The sequence below is a fragment of the Lithobates pipiens genome, unplaced genomic scaffold, assembly GCF_037356315.1.
Source record: "Lithobates pipiens isolate NorthernLeopardFrog02 unplaced genomic scaffold, aLitPip1_a1.2 Scaffold_18, whole genome shotgun sequence".
Classification (NCBI taxonomy): domain Eukaryota; kingdom Metazoa; phylum Chordata; class Amphibia; order Anura; family Ranidae; genus Lithobates; species Lithobates pipiens.
In genome coordinates, this window is record NW_027507758.1 from 368,076,984 (window position 1) to 368,098,457 (window position 21,474).

Below are 21,474 nucleotides of genomic sequence, written 5' to 3' on the forward strand. Positions count from 1 at the left end.
GCCGATTTTTTTTTCGGTGTAGGGATTCCCCTTTAAGTCCATACCAGGTGGCGAGGCCAGCGACGCCTCCTTCGCTGGCCCTGGCTACCTGGAGACACGCTCAAAATGAGTGGACTTTTCTCCGGGCGGGAAAAGTCTGTTCATTTCAAAAGTACGGCGGACTGGCGCTCACACGGCCGGATTGTCCGCCGAAATGCGAGTCCGGCGGTAAGATTGGAGTGCAAAACTACTTTCTAAGTCCGCCGTACTTTTGGGTAAAAAAAGTCCGCCGGAGGCTACGCACGGGCGGATTGTCTGGCGGGCTTGAGTTTGCCGGACTTTTCCACCGGATTGTTTGATCGTGTGTACGCAGCATAAGACTGATTTCCCTTGTCTAATCAAGATAGCACTACACACCTTGCCATGTTTGGATCCCTGTACATCTGTGAGTCAGCTTTCTCAACTATGAACATTATTAAACCTAAGTATCGTTCCAAGCTCACCAATGAGCACCTACATATGTGCATGAGAATGGCAGTAACTTAATTTAGGCCAAGATTCAAACTACTGGCAGGACAATCGAAAGCCCATTTTTCTTACTAGATAGGGAATGTTTTTGGGTGGTAAAAAAATTGAAAAAAAAAAAAGGAAGATACAGTGCCTTGCGAAAGTATTCACCCCCTTGAACTTTTCAACCTTTTGCCACATTTCAGGCTTCAAACATAAAGATATAAAATTTTAATTTTTTGTGAAGAATCACCAACAAGTGGGACACAATTGTGAAGTGGAACGAAATCTATTGGATAATTTAAACTTTTTTAGCAAATAAAAAACGGAAAAGTGGTGCGTGCAAAATTATTCGGCCCCTTTACTTTCAGTGCAGTAAACTCCCTCCAGAAGTTCAGCGACGATCTCTGAATGATCCAATGTTGTCCTAAATGACTGATGGTGATAAATAGAATCCACCTGTGTGTAATCAAGTCTCTGTATAAATGCACCTGCTCTGTGATAGTCTCAGGATTCTGTTGAAAGCGCAGAGAGCATCATGAAGACCAAGGAACACACCAGGCAGGTCCGTAATACTGTTGTGGAGAAGTTTAAAGCCGGATTTGGATACAAAAAGATTTCCCAAGCTTTAAACATCCCAAGGAGCACTGTGCAAGCGATCATTTTGAAATGGAAGGAGTATCAGACCACTGCAAATCTACCAAGACCTGGCCGTCCCTCTAAACTTTCAGCTCAGACAAGGAGAAGACTGATCAGAGATATGCAGCCAAGAGGCCCATGATCACTCTGGATGAACTGCAGAGAACTACAGCTGAGGTGGGAGAGTCTGTCCATAGGACAACAATCAGTCGTACACTGCACAAATCTGGCCTTTATGGAAGAGTGGCAAGAAGAAAGCCATTTCTCAAAGATATCCATAAAAAGTCTCGTCTAAAGTTTGCCACAAGCCACCTGGGAGACACACCAAACATGTGGAAGAAGGTGCTCTGGTCAGATGAAACCAAAATCCAACTTTTTGCCCACAATGCAAAACGATATGTTTGGCGTAAAAGCAACACAGCTCATCACCCTCAACACACCATCCCCACTGTCAAACATGGTGGTGGCAGCATCATGGTTTGGGCCTGCTTTTCTTCAGCAGGGACAGGGAAGATGGTTAAAATTGAGGGGAAGATGGATGCAGCTAAATACAGGACCATTCTGGATGAAAACCTGTTGGAGTCTGCAAAAGACCTGAAACTGGGACGGAGATTTATCTTCCAACAAAACAATGATCCCAAACATACAGCAAAATCTACAAAGGAATGGTTCACAAATAAACGTATCCAGGTGTTAGAATGGCCAAGTCAAAGTCCAGACCTGAATCCAATCGAATCTGTGGAAAGAGCTGAAAACTATTGTTCACAAACGCACTCCATCCAATCTCACTGAGTTCGAGCTGTTTTGCAAGGAAGAATGGGAAAGAACTTCAGTCTCTCGATGTGCAAAACTGATAGAGACATACCCCAAGCGACTTGCAGCTGTAATCGCAGCAAAAGGTGGCTCTACAAAGTATTAACGCAAGGGGGCCGAATAATTTTGCACGCCCCACTTTTCATTTTTTTTATTAGTTAAAAAAGTTTCAAAAATCCAATAGATTTCGTTCCACTTCACAATTGTGTCCCACTTGTTGGTGATTCTTCACAAAAAATAAATTTTTTATATCTTTATGTTTGAAGCCTGAAATGTGGCAAAAGGTTGAAAAGTTCAAGGGGGCCGAATACTTTCGCAAGGCACTATATTTGCATTTTTTCAAATTGACACCTTTAGTTGTTTTAGTCAGCCGGTGCTATTTTTTTTTACTTGGAAAAATGCATGTGCTTTTTATGTTTTATTAAAGACTTATTAATGTTGTTTCTGTTAAAGATAGTTGTTTGTTTTCCATACAAAGACAAGAGCAAATGTAAAGCTTTCCTCGTTCCAACTGTTCACATGTTTAATGTCGTAACTGTCGTTACTTGACAATATTGTTATACAGACACAAAGAAGACACAAATATGAGAATAAAGGTGCCACTCATTACTACATAAGATAAATATCTAATGTGAAAAAACATTCAAAGCATTATGGGTTAAATTGGTCTGTGATGAAAGCATAATCCTTCCAAAAACACAAATATATTAGACACAAATATTTATTTTAAATGTATCAAAGGAGTGTCCAAAATGCAACAAAATTACAAAACATAAAGAAACAAGGAGATTTGATTATGCCGCCCCGCACACTCTGCACAATGGTCATGTGTTTCAACTCTGGACAGTGAAAGTACAATCAAATGGATGGCCTCTTACCGAAAAAGATGGACCCCAGATGATAAATATCAATATTTTACTGCACTATAAAGTTTTTCTCTTTTTAAACCAAATCATCTTAAAAATATCCACCGGAGGAGCCTGTGAAGGGAACAGGTATTCATCACTGGAGAGAGCCGCCATCCCTGCCCAGCAGACCAGGTGGAAGCATTACAAAGGAGGAGCCCGTGAAGGGAACAAAAGGAAAAGTCTTCTGATCATCCAGGTATCCACCACTGGAGAGAGCCGCCATCCCTGCCCAGCAGACCAGGTGGAAGCATTACAAAGGAGGAGCCTGTGAAGGGAACAAAAGGAAAAGTCTTGTGATCATCCAGGTATCCACCACTGGAGAGAGCCGCAATCCCTGCTCAGCAGACCAGGTGGAAGCATTACAGCAAAAGTGCTGGAGTCATTTGAGTGCATGGAGTGATCGTTTCAGTTTGGTGTTTCTGATTGAGAAAGAGCCGCTGATCTAATCCCTGGAGTCGATCAGGTGACGGGTTGTTGCAGTGTGTGGCTGCTAGCAGGCATGTTTGACCCTTATCATCTGGAGTCTATCTTTTTCGGTAAGAGGCCATCCAGTAATGAGTGCCACCTTTATTCACATATTTGGGTGAATTAGTTTGCACAATCTTCTTTGTTTCTATATAATTTGTCTTAAGTATTTAATTTTGTCAGAAGATAGCAGCATTCACTTAAATTTCAAGTTTTTATCATTCCAATTTGTATTATCTTTATCACGTTTTTTTGCTTACTTTGTTTAAGTATAACATATTAAGGTGGTGGGGTTAGCGTAGGTTAATGTATATAATAAATATTGTAATGCTATGGAAATTGTACATTTCTCATTTTTTGATAGACATACAGTAACTACAAGCTTTCTGAGTCATAGCACAGACCTGAGATTCGGACCTCGGCCCAAAGAAAATTTTAGCGACTGGACTTCCTTGAATTTTAATTTAAGACCCCTGCTATAGAGGGATATGCTTTTTCGTTTTTCATGTCTGAGGTTTACAACCACTTTAATAGGCCAGCAGAGTTACTGTGTCATTTGTCACCTCTACATTTGGCTCTGCCTTGTGGTGTTTGACTGCAGGTCCCTACCTATTCTCATTGTGAGTAGACCCTGTTACATTTTTATGCATGTTTTCCCTGAACTTTCTTAGTTTCACCTTAGACCTGATGGACCTCCTTGCTCTTATTTTTTTTTTCTTGTATTGACTTTGCTAATGTGCCACCTGCCCTGATGTTGGCCGTGATGCTGACTTTGCATCTGCTCTGTCCTCTGACATTGATGCTTGGCTCCAGTCAACATAAACAACTACCGTAGGCAACTCTTCATGACTACAAGTTTCTTAGCTGTGACTTTATCAGGATGGGGATTCCTATACATGTCTGCAGAACCTTCCTGTTTTACATCTGAGGTGGGCAATTATAACAGGCAAAGTTTTGGCACTTACGTGATCTTATAGATCTTGCTACTAAACATTGCCCTTATGCATTTCCATTGACCCATCGCTACGATAAAACGTCTCCCTGGCTAATAGAAATTTAGGGGCAGGAAGGGGTAAGCAAGCTTCAGCAATATCAGAGAATGCCAAAAGTGTAGATGAAACCTGGTGTGCTTGGCCAAAGGCACCTTAGATGTTCAGGTTTAGAAGTGCTGTAAGAGTGCAAGACATATAGGACCAGCACTGTATATTATCACTGTCATGTATCAGATAAGACCAGAACTGTGTGGACTGCAACAGAGGAAACCCAAACGCATATAAGTGAAATATAATGATTTATTAAGGGAAGTGAATAATATAAATACAACCACACTGTGCAATAAATCAACCAACAGAGACCCCCAAATAACAGACAGATATGTACAATAAATGGTAAATACCAGGATCATAATGCCGCGTACACACGAGCGGATTGTATGGCGTACTTAGTCCGTCATACAATCCGACGGACAGTCCGTCGTACTTTCCACTGAACGGACTTGACCACACACGGATACACAAACAGTCCGTCGAAAGCTTGCGCGATGACGTGTACAGCACGTACGACGGGACTAGAAATAGGAAGTCCAAGACACAGCAAAGCACCCTTCCACCGTGTAAATTCTTTCTGGGCATGCGCCATTCTTAGTCCGTCGAACTAGCATACTGACGACTGTATTGTCCGCTGAAACCAAAGTACGACGGACAGAATTTCGAAAAAACCGAAATACTTAGTACTCCGGACTGCACGCTGAAAAAGTCTGCTGAAGCCCACACACGAGTGGATTGTCCGCTGAAATGTGTTTCGACGGACAGAGGATCAGTAGATAAACAAAGGGCAGTCCAGAATCAGAGACACAAGCCAGGCCAAGGTCATACATGGGGAGATCAGCAGATGGGGTAAGGAACACAGGACAGGTAGAGGATGGATGGATCAGACTGCAGGGCAGGGATGATTGTAACAGGTGGGACAGAGTAGGGACCAACACAGGGAAACAGGATCAGAAACACGGGTAACAGGTTCAGGGCACAGGAACAGGTTCAGAATCAGGCTCAGGATCACAAGCAGCAGGTCAGGGCACAAGGACAATACCAAGGCAAACATGTGAGTGCTTGCCAGCTATTTATAGGCCTGTGATTGGCCTCAGGTGACACCTGATTGCAGGAGGTGCTGTCTGCTCCACACTGCCAGGATCCATCTGCTGGTAGATGCCAGTACTGCAGTCCAAAGAGGACATATCAGCAGAGAAAAGCTCTGACAGTTCCAAACTGCCAGGAGACACCTACTGGTGGACCTCAGTACTGCACACCAAAAGACAGGTATTATCAGCGGATGGAACATTTCCTGACAATCACTTTTTATGCTTTTGTTTCTGATCAACTCAATCAAACTAATTTAATCACATATGCAACCTATATCTAGATGAAATACAGCTTACAAGGCTGTTAGCCTTGCCCGGTAAGGGGTTCTCTTTTAGCAAAGTCCAGGTTTCACTATACAAGAAAAAATGCCCCTCTCCCTTCTCTCTCTGGATTTTTTATTTTTTTTGAATGAGCATTGATAATAACACAGCAAAGCATCTCAGCTTCTTCAGTCCTCTTGTCCTGATTAGAGTACTCTTGGCAAGATTATCTCCAAGAGGTCCTGGTGTGTTTTTATCCCATGCACTAAGTGAAATCAAATGAATATGCAAATTCAGATCTCTTTTCAAGGCTTGTTACCATATCCCTATGGGTAAACACATTTGTGCACATAATGTCAAAGCAATGTATATAGTACGTGTTTATGTTAATAACTGAACATGATTCAGTCATTCCTTCTCAGGGAGGTGCAATATTTTTTCTGTAGGATATGATTGTTATGGTATAATGTACGCCGCTCTACCAAAGGGTTTTTTGGAATATTATGTTGAATCATTGTACAATATAACTTGCAAAAAGCAATTGTTCCTTGGAGTAAAAACCTTTGCCTGAATTGGTTTTGAGGTAATAGCAGTGCTTAAGTGCAGCACCTTGTTGTGTCTACAAGTACCTGAGTCTTCAACTTAATCCCTGTTAAACCTCCATGCATTTGAGGCCTAGGCAATATATGAGGTCTCTCCTTCTGCTAAAACTGAGATTAAGCCCCTCTTCCTTCCTGTGCTAAGTCTGCTCCCTGCCACTCTGGAAAAAATAGTGCTGTGGGTTCCATATCCATACCCTAACATCCTGGTAAACACAGGCATTATTTAGTTACCAGTTCTTACAACAGTTCAGAAATGCCCACCTTTTTTTTTTTCCTTTGTGAAATGGAGATGTATATCCTGTTACATTTGCAGTGTAAGGCAGGCCATAGATTCTGCAATTTTTCATATCTTCCACCTTGATTACCCCATCCACACAGTCAGTTTGTTGATGGGGGAATCTCTCCCTCAGCACTATGTGTTCTGCTGGCAGAGAAGGTTCCCTGCCCTTCCCGCTAGCAAAACACAAATGATTAGTGTTGCCAGCTATAGCCAGCAGTGCTGATTGTTTTAGAAAAGCCTGACAGGCTGGTTGTACACAAGTTTATCACTATATCAACTTGTGTACAACCAGCTAGCTCATATATGGATCAATATTTGGCTGGTCACTGCTGAACCAGCCAAGTTTCGATCCATGTATGGTTGGCTTCAAACTTTATCTGGTGGTGTTTAGTTTAGTATTATGCTTCTACCCCTGACTGTGTATATTGTTAGTTTATAACACCAGCATTTCTGCTTAGGAAGTATATATTGGAAAGGACTCTCTTTAAAATGAACCTGTGAAAAGCCGGCAGCACTTATCGTTTGGGAAAAGCCTGTCAGGCAGGTTGTACACAAGTTGATCAATGGATCAACTTGTGTACAACCAGAGTGCCCATTTATGGATCCAAAATTAGCTGGTCCCTGCTAAACCAGACACATTTGGTCCATGTATGGCCAGCTATAGGGTTTTTGTTTTGTGATGCAGACGAAGCAGCTGTAACACACAATGGGGGTTATTTACAAAAGGCAAATCCACTTTGCACTGCAAGTGCACTTGAAAGTGGAAGTACAGTCACTCCAAATCTAAGGGGTAGATCTGAAATGGGGGGGGGGGGGAGCTCTGATGATTTTATCATCCAATCATATGCAAGCTGTTTTTTTTATTTTCCTTGCATGTCCCCCTTGGATCTACAGCGACTTTACTTCCAAGTGCACTTGCAGTGCAAAGTGGATTTTCATTTCGTAAATAACCCCCCCCAGTGTGCTATCAATTTGATAACAATGCTTAAAAGTTAGAATTATTTGATGGACTGCTGTCTGACTTCACAACCCTTAGAAGCCATGTTCAACTTCCGTTACTATGTAGTTGTACAACTACTAATCACACATTGGTTCTTATTTCTTGCTGCACTGGACTTTCTGGTTACAACATTGTAACTTAATAACTGTATTTTAGGGCCCATTCGTTTCAGAATAACTTGCACCAACTTTTTGAGCACATTTTACGGTCTTCAGTGTCAGATCCTGATTTTTTTCCCTTTCAAACATCTATTATATCTTGTAAAGCCAATACTTGGTTGTTCCAGAACAACCACTACAGTGGTTGTTCTATTGGTTTGGTTAGGCAGCATAAGTCACATGACAAACACTGATCGAATAAAGGACAATTTACATAATGGATATAGGTATTCCTAACGTAATGGGGACTGTTTATGATAATGACAATACAAAAATGGAGTGCTGTGGCCATTGGTGTGATTTATTCTATATGTATGTTTTTTTGAAACCTCCTTCTCTTTCCTGACATTTTCTAATTAAAGTTTTCTCCTTATCTGTTCCTCCATTTGAATGAATTCCTCCCATCCTCTCCAAGCGCAGCTCACTCATACCGCTGGACGTCCTTGTCAAGTCCTCTCCATCCTTGGCAGGGACTCTCAGCTATCACTTAGGCGATAGGAATATCAATGCTTTCTTTGGCTGCCTTTTGAAAGGAAGACCTGCTCGGTTTTGTCCGTCTACTGTCCGTCTCTCTGACGGCCTGTAGCAGAAATCCTGTCATGAGTGTCTGCGATTGCGAAAAGGAAAAGCGGGGTGGGGGTACGCTAGAGATAAGGCTTCCATTCTTTTTACAGTATTCTGATGCAGCGGTGAGAATATATCACGCTTTCCCTGTCCACAGCTGCTGTGAAATTTCCTGCTGTCGGCTTTTGTGACTTGGAAAAAATGTTTATCACAGTTTTTCACTTGTTTTCTATTTTAGACCCGAGCTTAGAATAATGACACTTCTGACTCTGAAAAGCAAACTGTCGAAAAGTGAAGGAGTTTCTTTCTAAGAGTTTCAGGCAACCAGGTCTACATTTCCGACAAGATAGATGCATTTGATGATTGACTGCTTGAATTGAATGTTTGAATTATGCGATTTTTGCTATAATAAAATAATCATTTAGACAGAAAGCTGTCATAGTACAACATGTTGCTATCAATGCAGCTGCGCTAGTTCTGTTTGAACAGCTAGAAACAAATCCTTAATGCAAACACCACTCCAGGATCTTGTATATGTTGTTTTTTTTAAAAAAAAAAAAGCGACACAACTGTGAGGCTGTTTTACATGATGAGGATGCTACATATTAATGTACGTTCCAGTAAAATGAGTGCTTAAAATACATATGTATTAAGCAACAAGCCATTCAGAGTCCTGTGAGAGCAGCATCAGACAGAAGACAGACGTGCCGATTGCAAATTCCTGCAACCGGGGATGGAGGATTCCTGTTTGATCGGGTCATTAACTCCGCTGATTTTGTTTCTTTATTTCTGGGGAAATATGACTTGAAAAGTATAATACAATGGTTTTGCACATTATACTGTCATTTAGGTTAAAAAGTACGGATATAAAAACCAGACGAGCAGAACATTGAATCAGGTCTATGAATGGTTGCAGAAGGAAGCCTTAGGTAATTTATAGGGAAAGATAATAAACTCCCCTTTTTCGTTTGTTAATAGTATAGATGTCCTGATTCTTTTATACTGTGATATCAAATGTATCAATCCACAGACTTACTGACATGTTAAGCTATCCATAGAGGTAAGGTGACAGTTGTTTGCTAAGTTATTGATATATGAGCAGATCTCCCAGTGATTTGACAGTGCCTGGGAAATCTGCCTGTCCTTGCAGTGAATGTCGAAAAAGGTGCCCCTGCCAAGTCTTTTACCCCTGGTTCATGTAAAGTTAAAGCACTGTTCCTTTCACCCTAGAAAAATGACTACATAACTATTTGAAATGTTTTTTAAAGGATAAGTTCACTTTTTGTAAAGAATAATAAATGCACATCTTTTTTGCAGGGGTAAAAAAATTTGCATTTATTATTTAACAATTTCAGGTACAAAACATAGCATCAGAATTTTTTTTTTAAATAGCCAAGAAGATGTAAGTTACCAGGTACATATCTGAAGAGAATGTAAAAAACACCCACCGGTATAAAGCAACATAAGCAACATGGTGCAACAAAGAAATAAGGAAAGAGAAAGGAAGTCCACAGTAGGAAGGTAGAAAGAGAGGTGGGCTGAGGAGGAGGGGGAGTGAACGTTGAGAATGGCCAAAACCCGCACCCCAAAACTGGATTGCTATAATGAAGTATAGCTCTCCATGGACAGTGACGGATGGGCATATTGTATCTACAGGGTCCATATCTGGGAGAATTTATTTTGCGTGTTCAGCAGGATGCTTGTCAGTTTTTTATTGATAAAGAACCCAGTCAACCCACTGACCAACTTCCTCAAAAGAAACAAATTGTTTCTTCTAGGCTTTGGCGATAGTCTGTTTTGGCACTAACAAAATGCAGTTTGCCAATTTGAATAGGATTTAGTAAAATCAGGGGTTTAAGGTGTAATAAGCCATACCAAGGGTCTCTGAGGAAAGGATGGTCGAACAAAGAATGTATGAGCTTCAAGACCTTGGTCCAAAATCGTGTGAGCATGGGAAATGTCCACCAGGTATGTAAAACGTTGCCCAGCATTGGGCAGCCACAGAAGTACAGACCTGGGAAGGTTGAAGATGGCTATGTGTAATAGGGCCAGGTACCATCTGGTAACTGCCTCGAACGCAGACTCGATAGTATTCACATTAATAAAGCAGGATGCTATTTTGTGGTCCAGATATGCAACTAATCTGCTCTAACTAAGGTGCGCTGGAGGTCTTTCTCCCACTTGGAAACATAGGAAGATGTTCTATAACTTCCTTTTCTGAAAATATACCGGGAATGGGAGGAGATCTCTTAGACTGATCTGATGGCAGCTGTAAAATTCTGAATTTCTCCTCACTTTCTGTCTCGCTCACTACGGTCACCTGGACAAAGATAGAGAGTAAATCAACCTAGTGAGGTGGGTTGATTTACCAAAGTCAATTAGACTGGTTACCTTGCAAGGGAAGTTGCTCTTTGCTAGGGAACTTTCCCCAGAACTTAGTGAATGTGTGGGGAGCTTTGCTGACTTCCATCATCCAATCATGTGCAAACAAAAATGCTTTTTTCTTTTTTCTTTGCGCGTGATTGGGTATTTTTTGAAGAGTGAAATTACACCACATTCATTAAGCTCTTGAAAAATTCCCTTGGAAACTGAATATCCCATTGTCCCCTAAAGCCTCAGCTACAGATAGGGATCAGAAGACTCTTTCTTTGCGTCTGTACAAGTGCTTAACAAACTGGGTCCTTGCAAAGAGAGATACTGTGCATGTGCATTGAAGAAAATATTTCAGGATTCACAGTTTTCTTCTAGCACTGGGCAGCTTATAACCATGTGACCATCTGACAGCTCTCCATCAACATGGGGACAAGGTGTTTTGGGGGGGACCCAAACGCACCCTCTCCGTGGGCATGTGGCCTGGTACGGTTCAGGAGGGGGGGGGGGGGTTGCTCTCTTGTCCTCTCCCCTTTTCCTGTGTCCTGCCAGGTTGCAAGCTTGGATGAGGGTCTGGTATGGATTTTGGGGGTACACCAACCATTTTTTTTTCACATTTTGGTAAGGGGTTCCCCTTAATATCCATACCAGAACCAAAGGGCCTGGTAATGGAAAGATTTTTATGTATATTACCATGATCCGGCAATACATTACAGCCGCAAGCAGTTTTAAATGAAGTTTTTTCCTTTAGAAATGTAATTTTGCTGCTCTCATTCATTGCACTATGTACGGCCGCTATGCAAGCAGCATTACATAGTGTGGGGTGGACTCAGCCTCCTGAGCCATGATTGGTCAAAGGCACCCTGCCTTTGGCCAATCACAGCGTGCTCTGCTGTGAGTCATGATTGGCCAAAGCATGCAGGTCAGGTGCATGCTTTGGCCAATCAGCGACCATCAATGCACTGCAATATTGCAGTGCATTGATGGTCTTGCAGTTCATTATGGGGGGTTTTTCGGGCGCTTGAATTTCCCACGTATGCCCCATAATGTTCTAAATTTGGCAAACGATTTTTTTATATTTTTCCTATATCTGAAACCGCCAAATAAGGAGAAGTGGTAGATGGTGTGAGCTTGGATGGGGATGGTCTAGATGCAGTGCATGCACATGTGACCCCCCTGAACCATGCTAGGTGTGTGGGGTGCCTAGGTACTGAGTAAGGTACTCTTGTACTTAAGCCACCCCCAGGTATCCCGTGGATGGATGCGGGTTGCACCTGTGTCATGCAGAGCAGACCTTGCTCTGCCCCCCCGGCCCCCCCAATGGCACACCAAGATGCGGCGGCCCTTCCCCTTCCCCTGTCTGTAGTCCCCCCCCACCAGATATCTCTAACCCTGAGTGAAATACCTGCCAGGGTCCAGCAGAGACACCCGAACCTGCAGCCAGCAGAACCAGGAACATGAGACCGTCATACCAGGACAGAAGCTCTGCACCCATTCAAGACACAATACACTCATCTCCAATATACTATTTATACCCAAACCAGGACTGGGGGAGTACTGCTGATCATCACAATAACTGGGCTGGGGGAAGATCAGCAGCAGGAGGACTACTGCTGAGAAGAACCAAACCCAGACTGGGGTGTACTTTTGATCATCTGGGGACCGGAGGAGATGACCAGGACTGGAGGAGTCATAGAGGAGTACAGGAGACACCCAGTAAGCGTTGCACTCTACGATCTATATCTTCCTATAGAAGAGTAGAGGGTCACTTACTGGCACCCTGTCCATGATACACCACGATGCAGGCGGATCTAGCTCCGCCCCTCCCCCACCACCACCGACCGATTCCATGTAGCCCTGAACAAAAGACTCAGAAGAAGTGGTGAACGCACAACCTCCCTTTTGAACCGAAATCCGGAAGCAAGTCGCCCAGAAAAAACGCCTGTCGATCATCCACAAGAGAAACGTCGACAGGAAATGGAGGCTAGAGGGCGGGCTTAAATATAGCCCAACTCCTCATACAAATTTAGGAAAAAAAAGTTTTTGGTTGTAACATGAAAATATGTGGAAAATTTCAAGGGGTATGAATACTTTTTCAAAGCACTATAATTTGCCGGCAAGTTGCTATTTGCATATTAATACAGGTGCCAATTTTTCAGCTGGGGCACAGCATAAATCTAAAAGCTTTGCACTGTTCTAAAGTCAATTATGTGCAGATTTTACCCATAGAGGTACTTTAATGAATGTCACTTTGCCTTTTGTTCACATTTACCTCATCTGTATACTGTAGGTTATCTAGCATGTCGTTTAAAAGCCGTTACCTAAAAAAACAAACAATATTGTATTTTCCTAGAATCCACACAATTATTCTAAAAAAAATTTTTTGTAAAATATGTTGCCATAGTTACTCCAACAGGCACATCCAGACTGGGCAAAATATATCCAGGTACCCAGAGATGTAGACATGAGTTCTCACCAATCTGGCATCTGATGAAGCTATAGATTTATAGATGTAACCCTTTGTGTCTTCCACGGCACAATTACCAGGACACTTTCTCCATTAACAGCCTCCAGACCAATGCTCAGATACGGCTCTTTTTTTTAATTTGATAAGGTGGACGTTTTATCTGCACACCCAAAACATCTACTATTGTATCAATACGACAACTACAAAAAAAAAAAAAAAAGAACGAAGAAGCTTTTAAAGCTCCCATCGCTGTCCCCTCTGGTGTATCAGTGTATGAAATATTGGCCACTTTATGCACTTAATGCACGACAACATCTCAGTCTCAACCATTTAACCATTTACACAACAGCGTATGCTGCTTCTAACAGAAAGCGTCTGGGACGGCAAATGAATACAGTGCAATGCAGGAAGCTTTCTTCTATGCATTATCCAATCACAGATTTATCACCACAAAGCCTTGTAAATTACCCATCAAAAATACTGTGCATCATTACAATTAGTGAGATTGCTATTTTGCTCTATTCCATGGCTGGGTATAACTAGTAATTTCTGCTTATAATGGTCGTATGGTCCTATTATGCTGGTGCTCCTCTTACTCATCCTAGACGTTAACAGCTTTGTACATGCTAATCGCAGCTGACGTTGTAACGCATTATGCTACATACATTGCTTGCAGTGTTTGGGCCACTGCCCATTATTTTAAAGGCACAGATTACCCGTCATAAGATTGGTTTTGACCCCCTCTACCTATACAGTACCATGGCCTGTGTGTGCTACTACCAGCCTGAGAATTAGGCACTCACTTTTATGACGTGGAGATAGATTTCATTTTTTTAAAGAACACTTTGATGCCTGTATGTAGTTTTTATATAGTTTGTTATCCTATGAATAAGTTACCTGGTCAGGACCCAGTTTACAGCTCAGCAGAATCACTGTGCCTTGTGATAGGATTCTAATTGATAACTCGGACTGAGTCATCTGATAAGGGATGATTCACCAGCCAGACCTGTTCATTTCCATTCCCTCTGTCACATACTTGTTCAATGAACCTGACGTGCAGAGGAAGTACTTTCGTACAGCTCCAGTTCGGGGGCCACTGGTAGTAAGACAAAGGCCACAGGAGCACGGTGAGGTATGAGTGCCTGTGATCAGTCCAGTAGTCTGCGTGGCAGCAGAACAGGCTGGTGGCAGATGAGCTGGCACAGAGATTGGCTGGTGGTAGATTGTGGTAGGCAGCTGAGAGATTGCTGGGCTGAAGAGCTGTAGCAGGCTGGATGAGCAAGATGCAGGGTCAGACGAGTCAGGTTGGTAACGGTCGGGCAGATCAGGCATAGATGGCACACAGCAGGGTAGTCAGGTCACAAGCTAAGTCAGCAACGGGAGGTAGAGCAAGCAGAAACAGGAAGCAGAATCCAGAGACAAGCCAAGGTCAGGGCAGCTAGCAGACAAATGCAGGTCGGAAGTAAGTCGTGTCAGGATCAAAGGTCAAACACAGGAATTAGGAAACAACACACAGAAACTGCAGACCAAACAGCAATTATCCCATATTAAAGCCTGTTTGGTGTCAGCATTGGTGACAGGTGCGCGCACTTGTGTGCGTCTATGCTCACGATTATGCACATCTGCCAAGCCAGTTGCTGGTGTGCGCATGCGCCAAGAAACTCCATCTGCACTATTGACATGCCATCCCTGACACCCTTTCTTGGTTCTATTACCAAACTGTTGTAATTGCTGCTTTTTTAATACTTAAAGTGGTTCTAAAGGCAGAAGTTTTTTTTATCTTAATGCAGCCTCCCTAATGCTTACCTGAGCCCTATTTCAATCCAGCGATGTTGCATGTGAGACTCGGCTGTCCGGACTCTCCCTCCTGATTGGCTGAGACATACAGTGGGCGCCATTGGCTCACACTGCTGTCAAAGTCAGTGAGCCAATGAGGAGAGAGAGGGGGTGGGGCCGAACCACGGCTCCATGTCTAAATGGGTACACAGAACAGTGGCTCGGCTCAGGTGCCCCCATAGCAAATTAAATGGGCACACAGAACAGTGGCTCGGCTCAGGTGCCCCCATAGCAAACTGAATGGGCACACAGTGCAACGACTCGGCTCAGACACCCCCATAGCAAACTGAATGGACACACAGAGCAGCGGCTCGGCTCAGGTGCCCCCATAGCAAACTCCGGGGTTACTCTGCAGGAGGGAGGGGCCAGGAGCGCCAAAGAGTTACACGAGAAGAGGAGGCGCTACGCTGCTCAGTTCAAAACCAACTGTGCAGAGGAGGTAAGTATAACATGTTTGTTACTTTTAAACAAAACAAAAAAATACAAGACTTTAGTATCACTTTAAAATGGCCATATATGGATCAAAATTCTGTTGGTTCAGCAGAGCGCGACAACGGGAAGGGAAGTCTCGCCGCTCTCACAATACAATAGACCAGTGGGAATGATTCCCCCATCCACATCCAGTGTGTGGATGGGGGAATCAGGTCCCTTGGGCTGCCTAATGCAGGGGGAATAGCTATACTTTTTTTGCGTTTTTAACCCAGTGGGCTGAGCAAAAAGAGAACTTACAAATGGCCATACTAACACAAGAGACGTTAGTACAGCAGTCTCCCCTGCTGTGCTATTGTGTTCCGACAGGGAAACTGCCCCCCACCAGAGTGCACTGATCCAATGTCTGCGAGAGCTGATCAGATGCTGGTTTTCCAGCATGCTTGTTCAATAGAAGATGGTCGTGTCGAACAGGAAGCTGTACACCTGGCCTAAAAGTTGGCTGGTTCCTGCTAAAACGTCAGTTTTTGCCCTGTGTGTGCCCAGCCTTAGGAGTTTATGTATAAAACAAAGATTGCACAAAAGACAGCACAGTAGAATCAGTCTGCTTTGCTGCAGGATTTGTCTAACTGATACCACGAACTGAGCTATCTGGGATTCATCAACCAGACCTATTCATTCCCATGTGATCTGCTTATGTATTTACTTTAGTTTTTAATTGTTACTTTTTCAATACTTAGGGTGTTTAGGTAAAAACACTGCTGTGCAAATATGTCCGCATTTGCATAGCCGTCATGAATAATCCCTGTAATGTGTCTAATATCTTGATATAGTGGCCATAATGCAGTATTGTCCATAAATTCCTAATTTAGAACAATACAGCATTATGGCCACTAGATGGAGTTGACAATAGAAATAAAAACACATTACAGGAATTATTCTGCAATGGTTGTGCGAATATTGTCTATTGTTAAATGGACCCCTTGATGTTGTTCACTGCTTGTTATATTGAAATGTGGTACTTGAGTTGTTAAATGTTCCTGTGTAATGAAGGATACTGCAGACTTTTAACAGCCATTTCGTTTTGCCTCTACATGTTCTTTTGAATTTATGTATCTTTTTCATCAAAACACAATGTACAAAGCCATGTGATTGCGGCCAATACATTTCTAAATAGTATGTAGTACCGGTGACAAATCTATGGTATTACAGTATATGATTTTTGTTATGTAAACTAACATAATAAATGACAATTTATAGATCAGTTTTTTTACACATAGTTAGTAAACATGCTTTGGTCATAAATATTGTTGTGGGAGTTACAATTACAGTTAACCCTCCTTATATATTGTATGCTTGTCTACATAGGTTGAAAAAAGTCATTCGTTTCTATAGTTCAACCAATAAGGAAAAAAAAAACGAATAGATAACCTCTATATCAGGGATATGCAATTAGCAGACCTCCAGCTGTTGCAAAACTACAAGTCCCATGAGGCATAGCAAGACTCTGAGAGCCACAAGCATGACACCCAGAGGCAGAGGCATGATGGGACTTGTAGTTTTGCAACAGCTGGAGGGCCGCTAATTGCATATCCCTGCTCTATATACACAATCCCACACGTACAATTGATCCAGGTGAAGGAAAAAAAAAACAAAGCATGATCTAATTCGCTCCAGTGGGGGAAAAACAATGCCTTCATGATCCCACCAGAAGGCAGTCGTATATTCCCTAGATCAACTACCCCTGGTGTTAAAGTTAATCACGATTTTAAAATCTTCCTAACAAGGTCACTGTTTTTTCTTCTGACAGGGATGCTCCTAATGCCAGCAAAATTTACATCCCGGGGAGGAAACCCATGGGTATCTGTCATCATGTCCTGGTTCTTAGTTCAGGTAATAGTTATTGAACTGTCATATACATAGAACTGTCATATAAGTGAAAAAACTACGGTGAAATCTGCATGTAGATGTCTAATACAGGAAGCACCTTATCTGTCATGACATATTAGAACAGTTGCTTTGTACCTTTCAGTAAAGCGGAACTAAAGTCCACAGCATACTTACACATTATGGTACAAAGCCCTTCTCCCGTGACAGGTCACTGTCACCATCTTCCATGCCACGTCTTGTGTTAGATTCCGGCTTGCTCCTCTTCGGCCAATGAGTAGCCACTTGTGTTGTAATTACTGCACATGTGCATAGGAGTTGACAGCTTCTACAACATCAGGCTGCATTCTCAGCATCATTATTGCAATGTACACTGCACTGTGCATGTGCTAAGCAGTGTACATAGGAAAAAAATTCTAGAAACTTGGAAATTTCCAAAAAAAAAGTTTGGGGATTGTGATGATGCAAGTGAAGAAACCTGCTTTGTGTAGTAGCACAGAGTGGTACTCCATAACCTGTCAATGCCCACATAACGCATATGTACAGTGGCAAAGAGGGTGGGCAATAATGGTCACACACTACACATATACATTCATGGGTGGCCAAGGTTTCTGTGCCAAGAACATGCTCACTGCTAGCATAATGACTGAACAGTCAGAGAGCTGTCAGCCGCTAGTAATGATCAGGAGCCTGGTGAGAACAGCTCCCGATCATGTGATCACTGTGATAGTCAACCACAGTGGTCACATGGTCAGGCAGCCGATGTCAGAGACAGTTTCCAGCCACTAATAATGATCAGGAGCCTGACAAGAACAGCTCCCAATCATGTGATCACTGTTGTAGTCAACCACAGCGGTCACATGATTGGGCAGCCTACGTCATAGACAATTTCCAGCCACTAATAATGATCAGGAGCCTGCTTCCGATCACTGTGAAAGTCAACCAAAGTTGTCACATGATCAGGCAGCCTTTCCCCTCTCCCAGACATAGACACTCTGTTAAAGATATGCAGAGGCTGGGCAGGAAGGGGTTTAATTGCATGTCAAAGGTAAAGCCAACTGGTAATGGCTGAATTGCTGCTAACCTCTATAACATTGGTGGAAAATGAAAGCACATCTATAGCCAAAACTTTGTTTTGTAGTTTTGATAGACTAGGAGTTAGAATCCCTGGCAGGTTTTTGTTGCTGTTAATATAGACTCTGGGGAGATTCACCGTCTTTTTGTCCTGTTAACCATGATGGGACAAGAGTATCTGGAAAATATTGGTAATATTTGTTCCAGGGACAACTGTCTTGGGGGGAAATTGTTCTCACATTGGAGATACTGTATATCTTCTCAGTTCTTGTTGTGTCTACAGGCCATGAAGTTAAGCTTCACATAAAATATTGGCAGGGCATTTTCACTATTCAACTGCAAGTTTTTACCATTCCTCAATCTATCCAAAACAAAGAAAAGCTTTGGCTTTAGATATACTTAAAGCCGGGTACATGCTAGAGCTTTGTTGGGTTTGCACGAAAAAAACCTGACCGCTCCGGTCGGGAGCCGCAGTACTGACCATGCAAGGTTAGTTCAGTGATATCCCCCGCTGAGCTATTGTGTTCTGACAGGGGGATGGCGATCAGCGCTTTCTGCCATTGGCTGAGAGTGCTAATCGGGAGTCGTCAGATGCTGATTTTCTAGCATGCATGTCCGACAGAAGCCAGCCGGCTTCTGTCGAGCAGACTGACATACACACGGGCAGAATGTCAGCCGGTATTTTCTTATTTCGGCAAATGTCTCCTGACATTCTGCCCGTATGTACAAGACTTTAAAGTGTAGAGGAAATGGATGATCTATATGTGAAATAGATTCGTCCATGTTAATTTTTGTCCAAGTAAAGTGACAATCAGCGAATCAAAAAAAAGCAAGGCAACACAATTTATCAAACTTTCAACAACATATTTTCTTTAAGATCAGCCAAAAGTACCATAAACTGTATCTACTAAACTGCTTTTAAAGAAACCCTGTTGCCATCAGATTTTTTTTTTATTTATTTTTTTACAAAAGGTTATATGTGCTTTGTCCTTCTGTTAAAAAAAAAAAAAAAGGGGGGGGGGGTTATATGTGCATTTAATTTGTTTTATGCGTGTTCTTATCTGTAAAATACTCCCTTGTGTAGACATTCAAAAGCCTCTAGACAGATGCATGGTGCCACCATCTTGTATGTGATGTCAGCTGTCACTCAGATGGCTGTCTATAGCAGTGGTCTCCAAACTGTGACCCTTTGCTTAATTTTATCTTGCCCTTGGGGCACTATTTTATCTCCACTGATACCAACAATGAGGCATAATTCTCCCCCCCCCCCTTCCACACACACACACACACACACACACACCTCCTAATGACAGTAATGATGGGGAACACTTTCTCCCAGTGAGACCAATGATGGGCCACAGCTCCTCCCAATGACACCCACGATAGGGCATTGTTTTTTCCCCTGTCTATATCATTCCCCTTTGCTCCTTCCCCAGTAAGGATGAGCTCCAGCGTGTTCGCACAGCCAACGTGCAGATCCCGCCAGGAAGTTGGCGCTGCGCTAATCACAGGCAGTGAGACGTCACCGATGCGCGGCTGCAGAGATCGGGAAATGTCTCACTGCATGTGATTAGCGCAGCGCAGTGCCGACTTCCTAGCGGGCTCTGCACGTTGGCTGTTCGAACACGCCGGAGCTCATCCTTACTTCCCAGACATCTACATAAAAGGCTAGGTATAGAAGTGAGAGGAGGGTCAGAGGAGTTGGGTCAGCACGGTGAGTAATTAGACACACCTAGAAGAGGAGGGGGCTATCATGTGCAAGGAGGGAGGAGCTGTGCTATAGAATTCACTCCCCTGCAGTAGATTTAGGTCCATATGTGCCAATCCTTATACTAATGTTGAGAAAAAACTAGGCCTCTGCTAGTTAGAATACTTTGGTATTTTGTATCTTTTAGTAAGCATTATAATTAGGACAGTTATAGAAAAAATAGCATTGCTAAGCAAAATAGAAAACGTGTAACCTTCTCCAGCATAGATGATGCTTGTATACAGACTTTATGCATATAAATAGATTTTGATTATTTTGTGTGTGGTGCCAATGTATTACTGTATACAGTGCTGAGGACATCAGATCCATTCTCATTCAAGTTTATGATCTGATCCAACTTTCATCCAGCACAACACTGATCTTTTCTTAAGACAAAGGGCCTCATCTGTCAGAAAGTCAAAACTAAGAACTGTCTCTATACTGACTGTGCCAAAAGAAGTTCATAATGTACGCTGCACTAGCCAATGATCAATATACAGGACAGTTTCTACCAACCTACATTGATAATTGCAGCATATTAATAGTGCTATTACAAGTATAGTAATATCACAATTCCATATAAACAGACAAAGCAAACAGACCCATATTTATGTACAGTATACACATGAGCTGTATACTAATAGAACGAATTTTCTAGCATGCATGTCCGACAGAAGCCAGCTGGCTTCTGTCGGGCAGACTGACATACACACGGGCAGAATGTCGGCCAGTATTTTCTTATATCGGCAAATGTCTCCTGACATTCTGCCCATATGTACGAGACTTTAAAGTGTAGAGGAAATGGATGATCTATATGTGAAATAGATTCGTCCACGCAGTTTTTTGATTTTTGTCCAAGTAAAGTGACAATACATCAGCGAATCAAAAAAAAAGCAAGGCAGCACAATATCAAACTTTCAACAACATATTTTCTTTAAGATCAGCCAAAAGTACCATAAACTGTATCTACTAAACTGCTTTTAAAGAAACCCTGTTGCCATCAGATTTTTTTTTTTTTTTTACAAAAGGTTATATGTGCTTTGTCCTGTTAAAAAAAAAAAAAAAAAAAAAAAAAAAAAGGGGGGGGGATTATATGTGCATTTAATTTGTTTTATGCATGTTCTTATCTGTAAAATCCTCCCTTGTGTAGACATTCAAAAGCCTCTAGACAGATGCATGGTGCCACCATCTTGTATGTGATGTCGGCTGTCACTCAGATGGCTGTCTATAGCAGTGGTCTCCAAACTGACCCTTTGCTTAATTTTATCTTATACTATTTTATTTCCACTGATACCAACAATGAGGCATAATTCCCCCCCCCCCCCCCTCCACACCCACACACACACACACA

General features: G+C 42.4%; 1 protein-coding gene across 2 annotated transcripts in view; it reads left to right on the forward strand.

Annotated features, from left to right (window-relative positions):
- LOC143988229 (solute carrier family 12 member 9-like) overlaps nt 1–21,474 on the forward strand; it is a 325,643-nt gene that overhangs the window by 155,347 nt on the left and 148,822 nt on the right. For both annotated transcript variants that reach the window (XR_013276794.1, XM_077487641.1), the window contains exon 8: nt 17,226–17,308. Coding sequence is in view for 1 of the 2 variants with exons in the window: in XM_077487641.1 (XP_077343767.1) it covers nt 17,226–17,308 (83 nt within the window). In the remaining variant the exon portion in view is untranslated. The remainder of the gene's footprint in view (nt 1–17,225; nt 17,309–21,474) is intronic.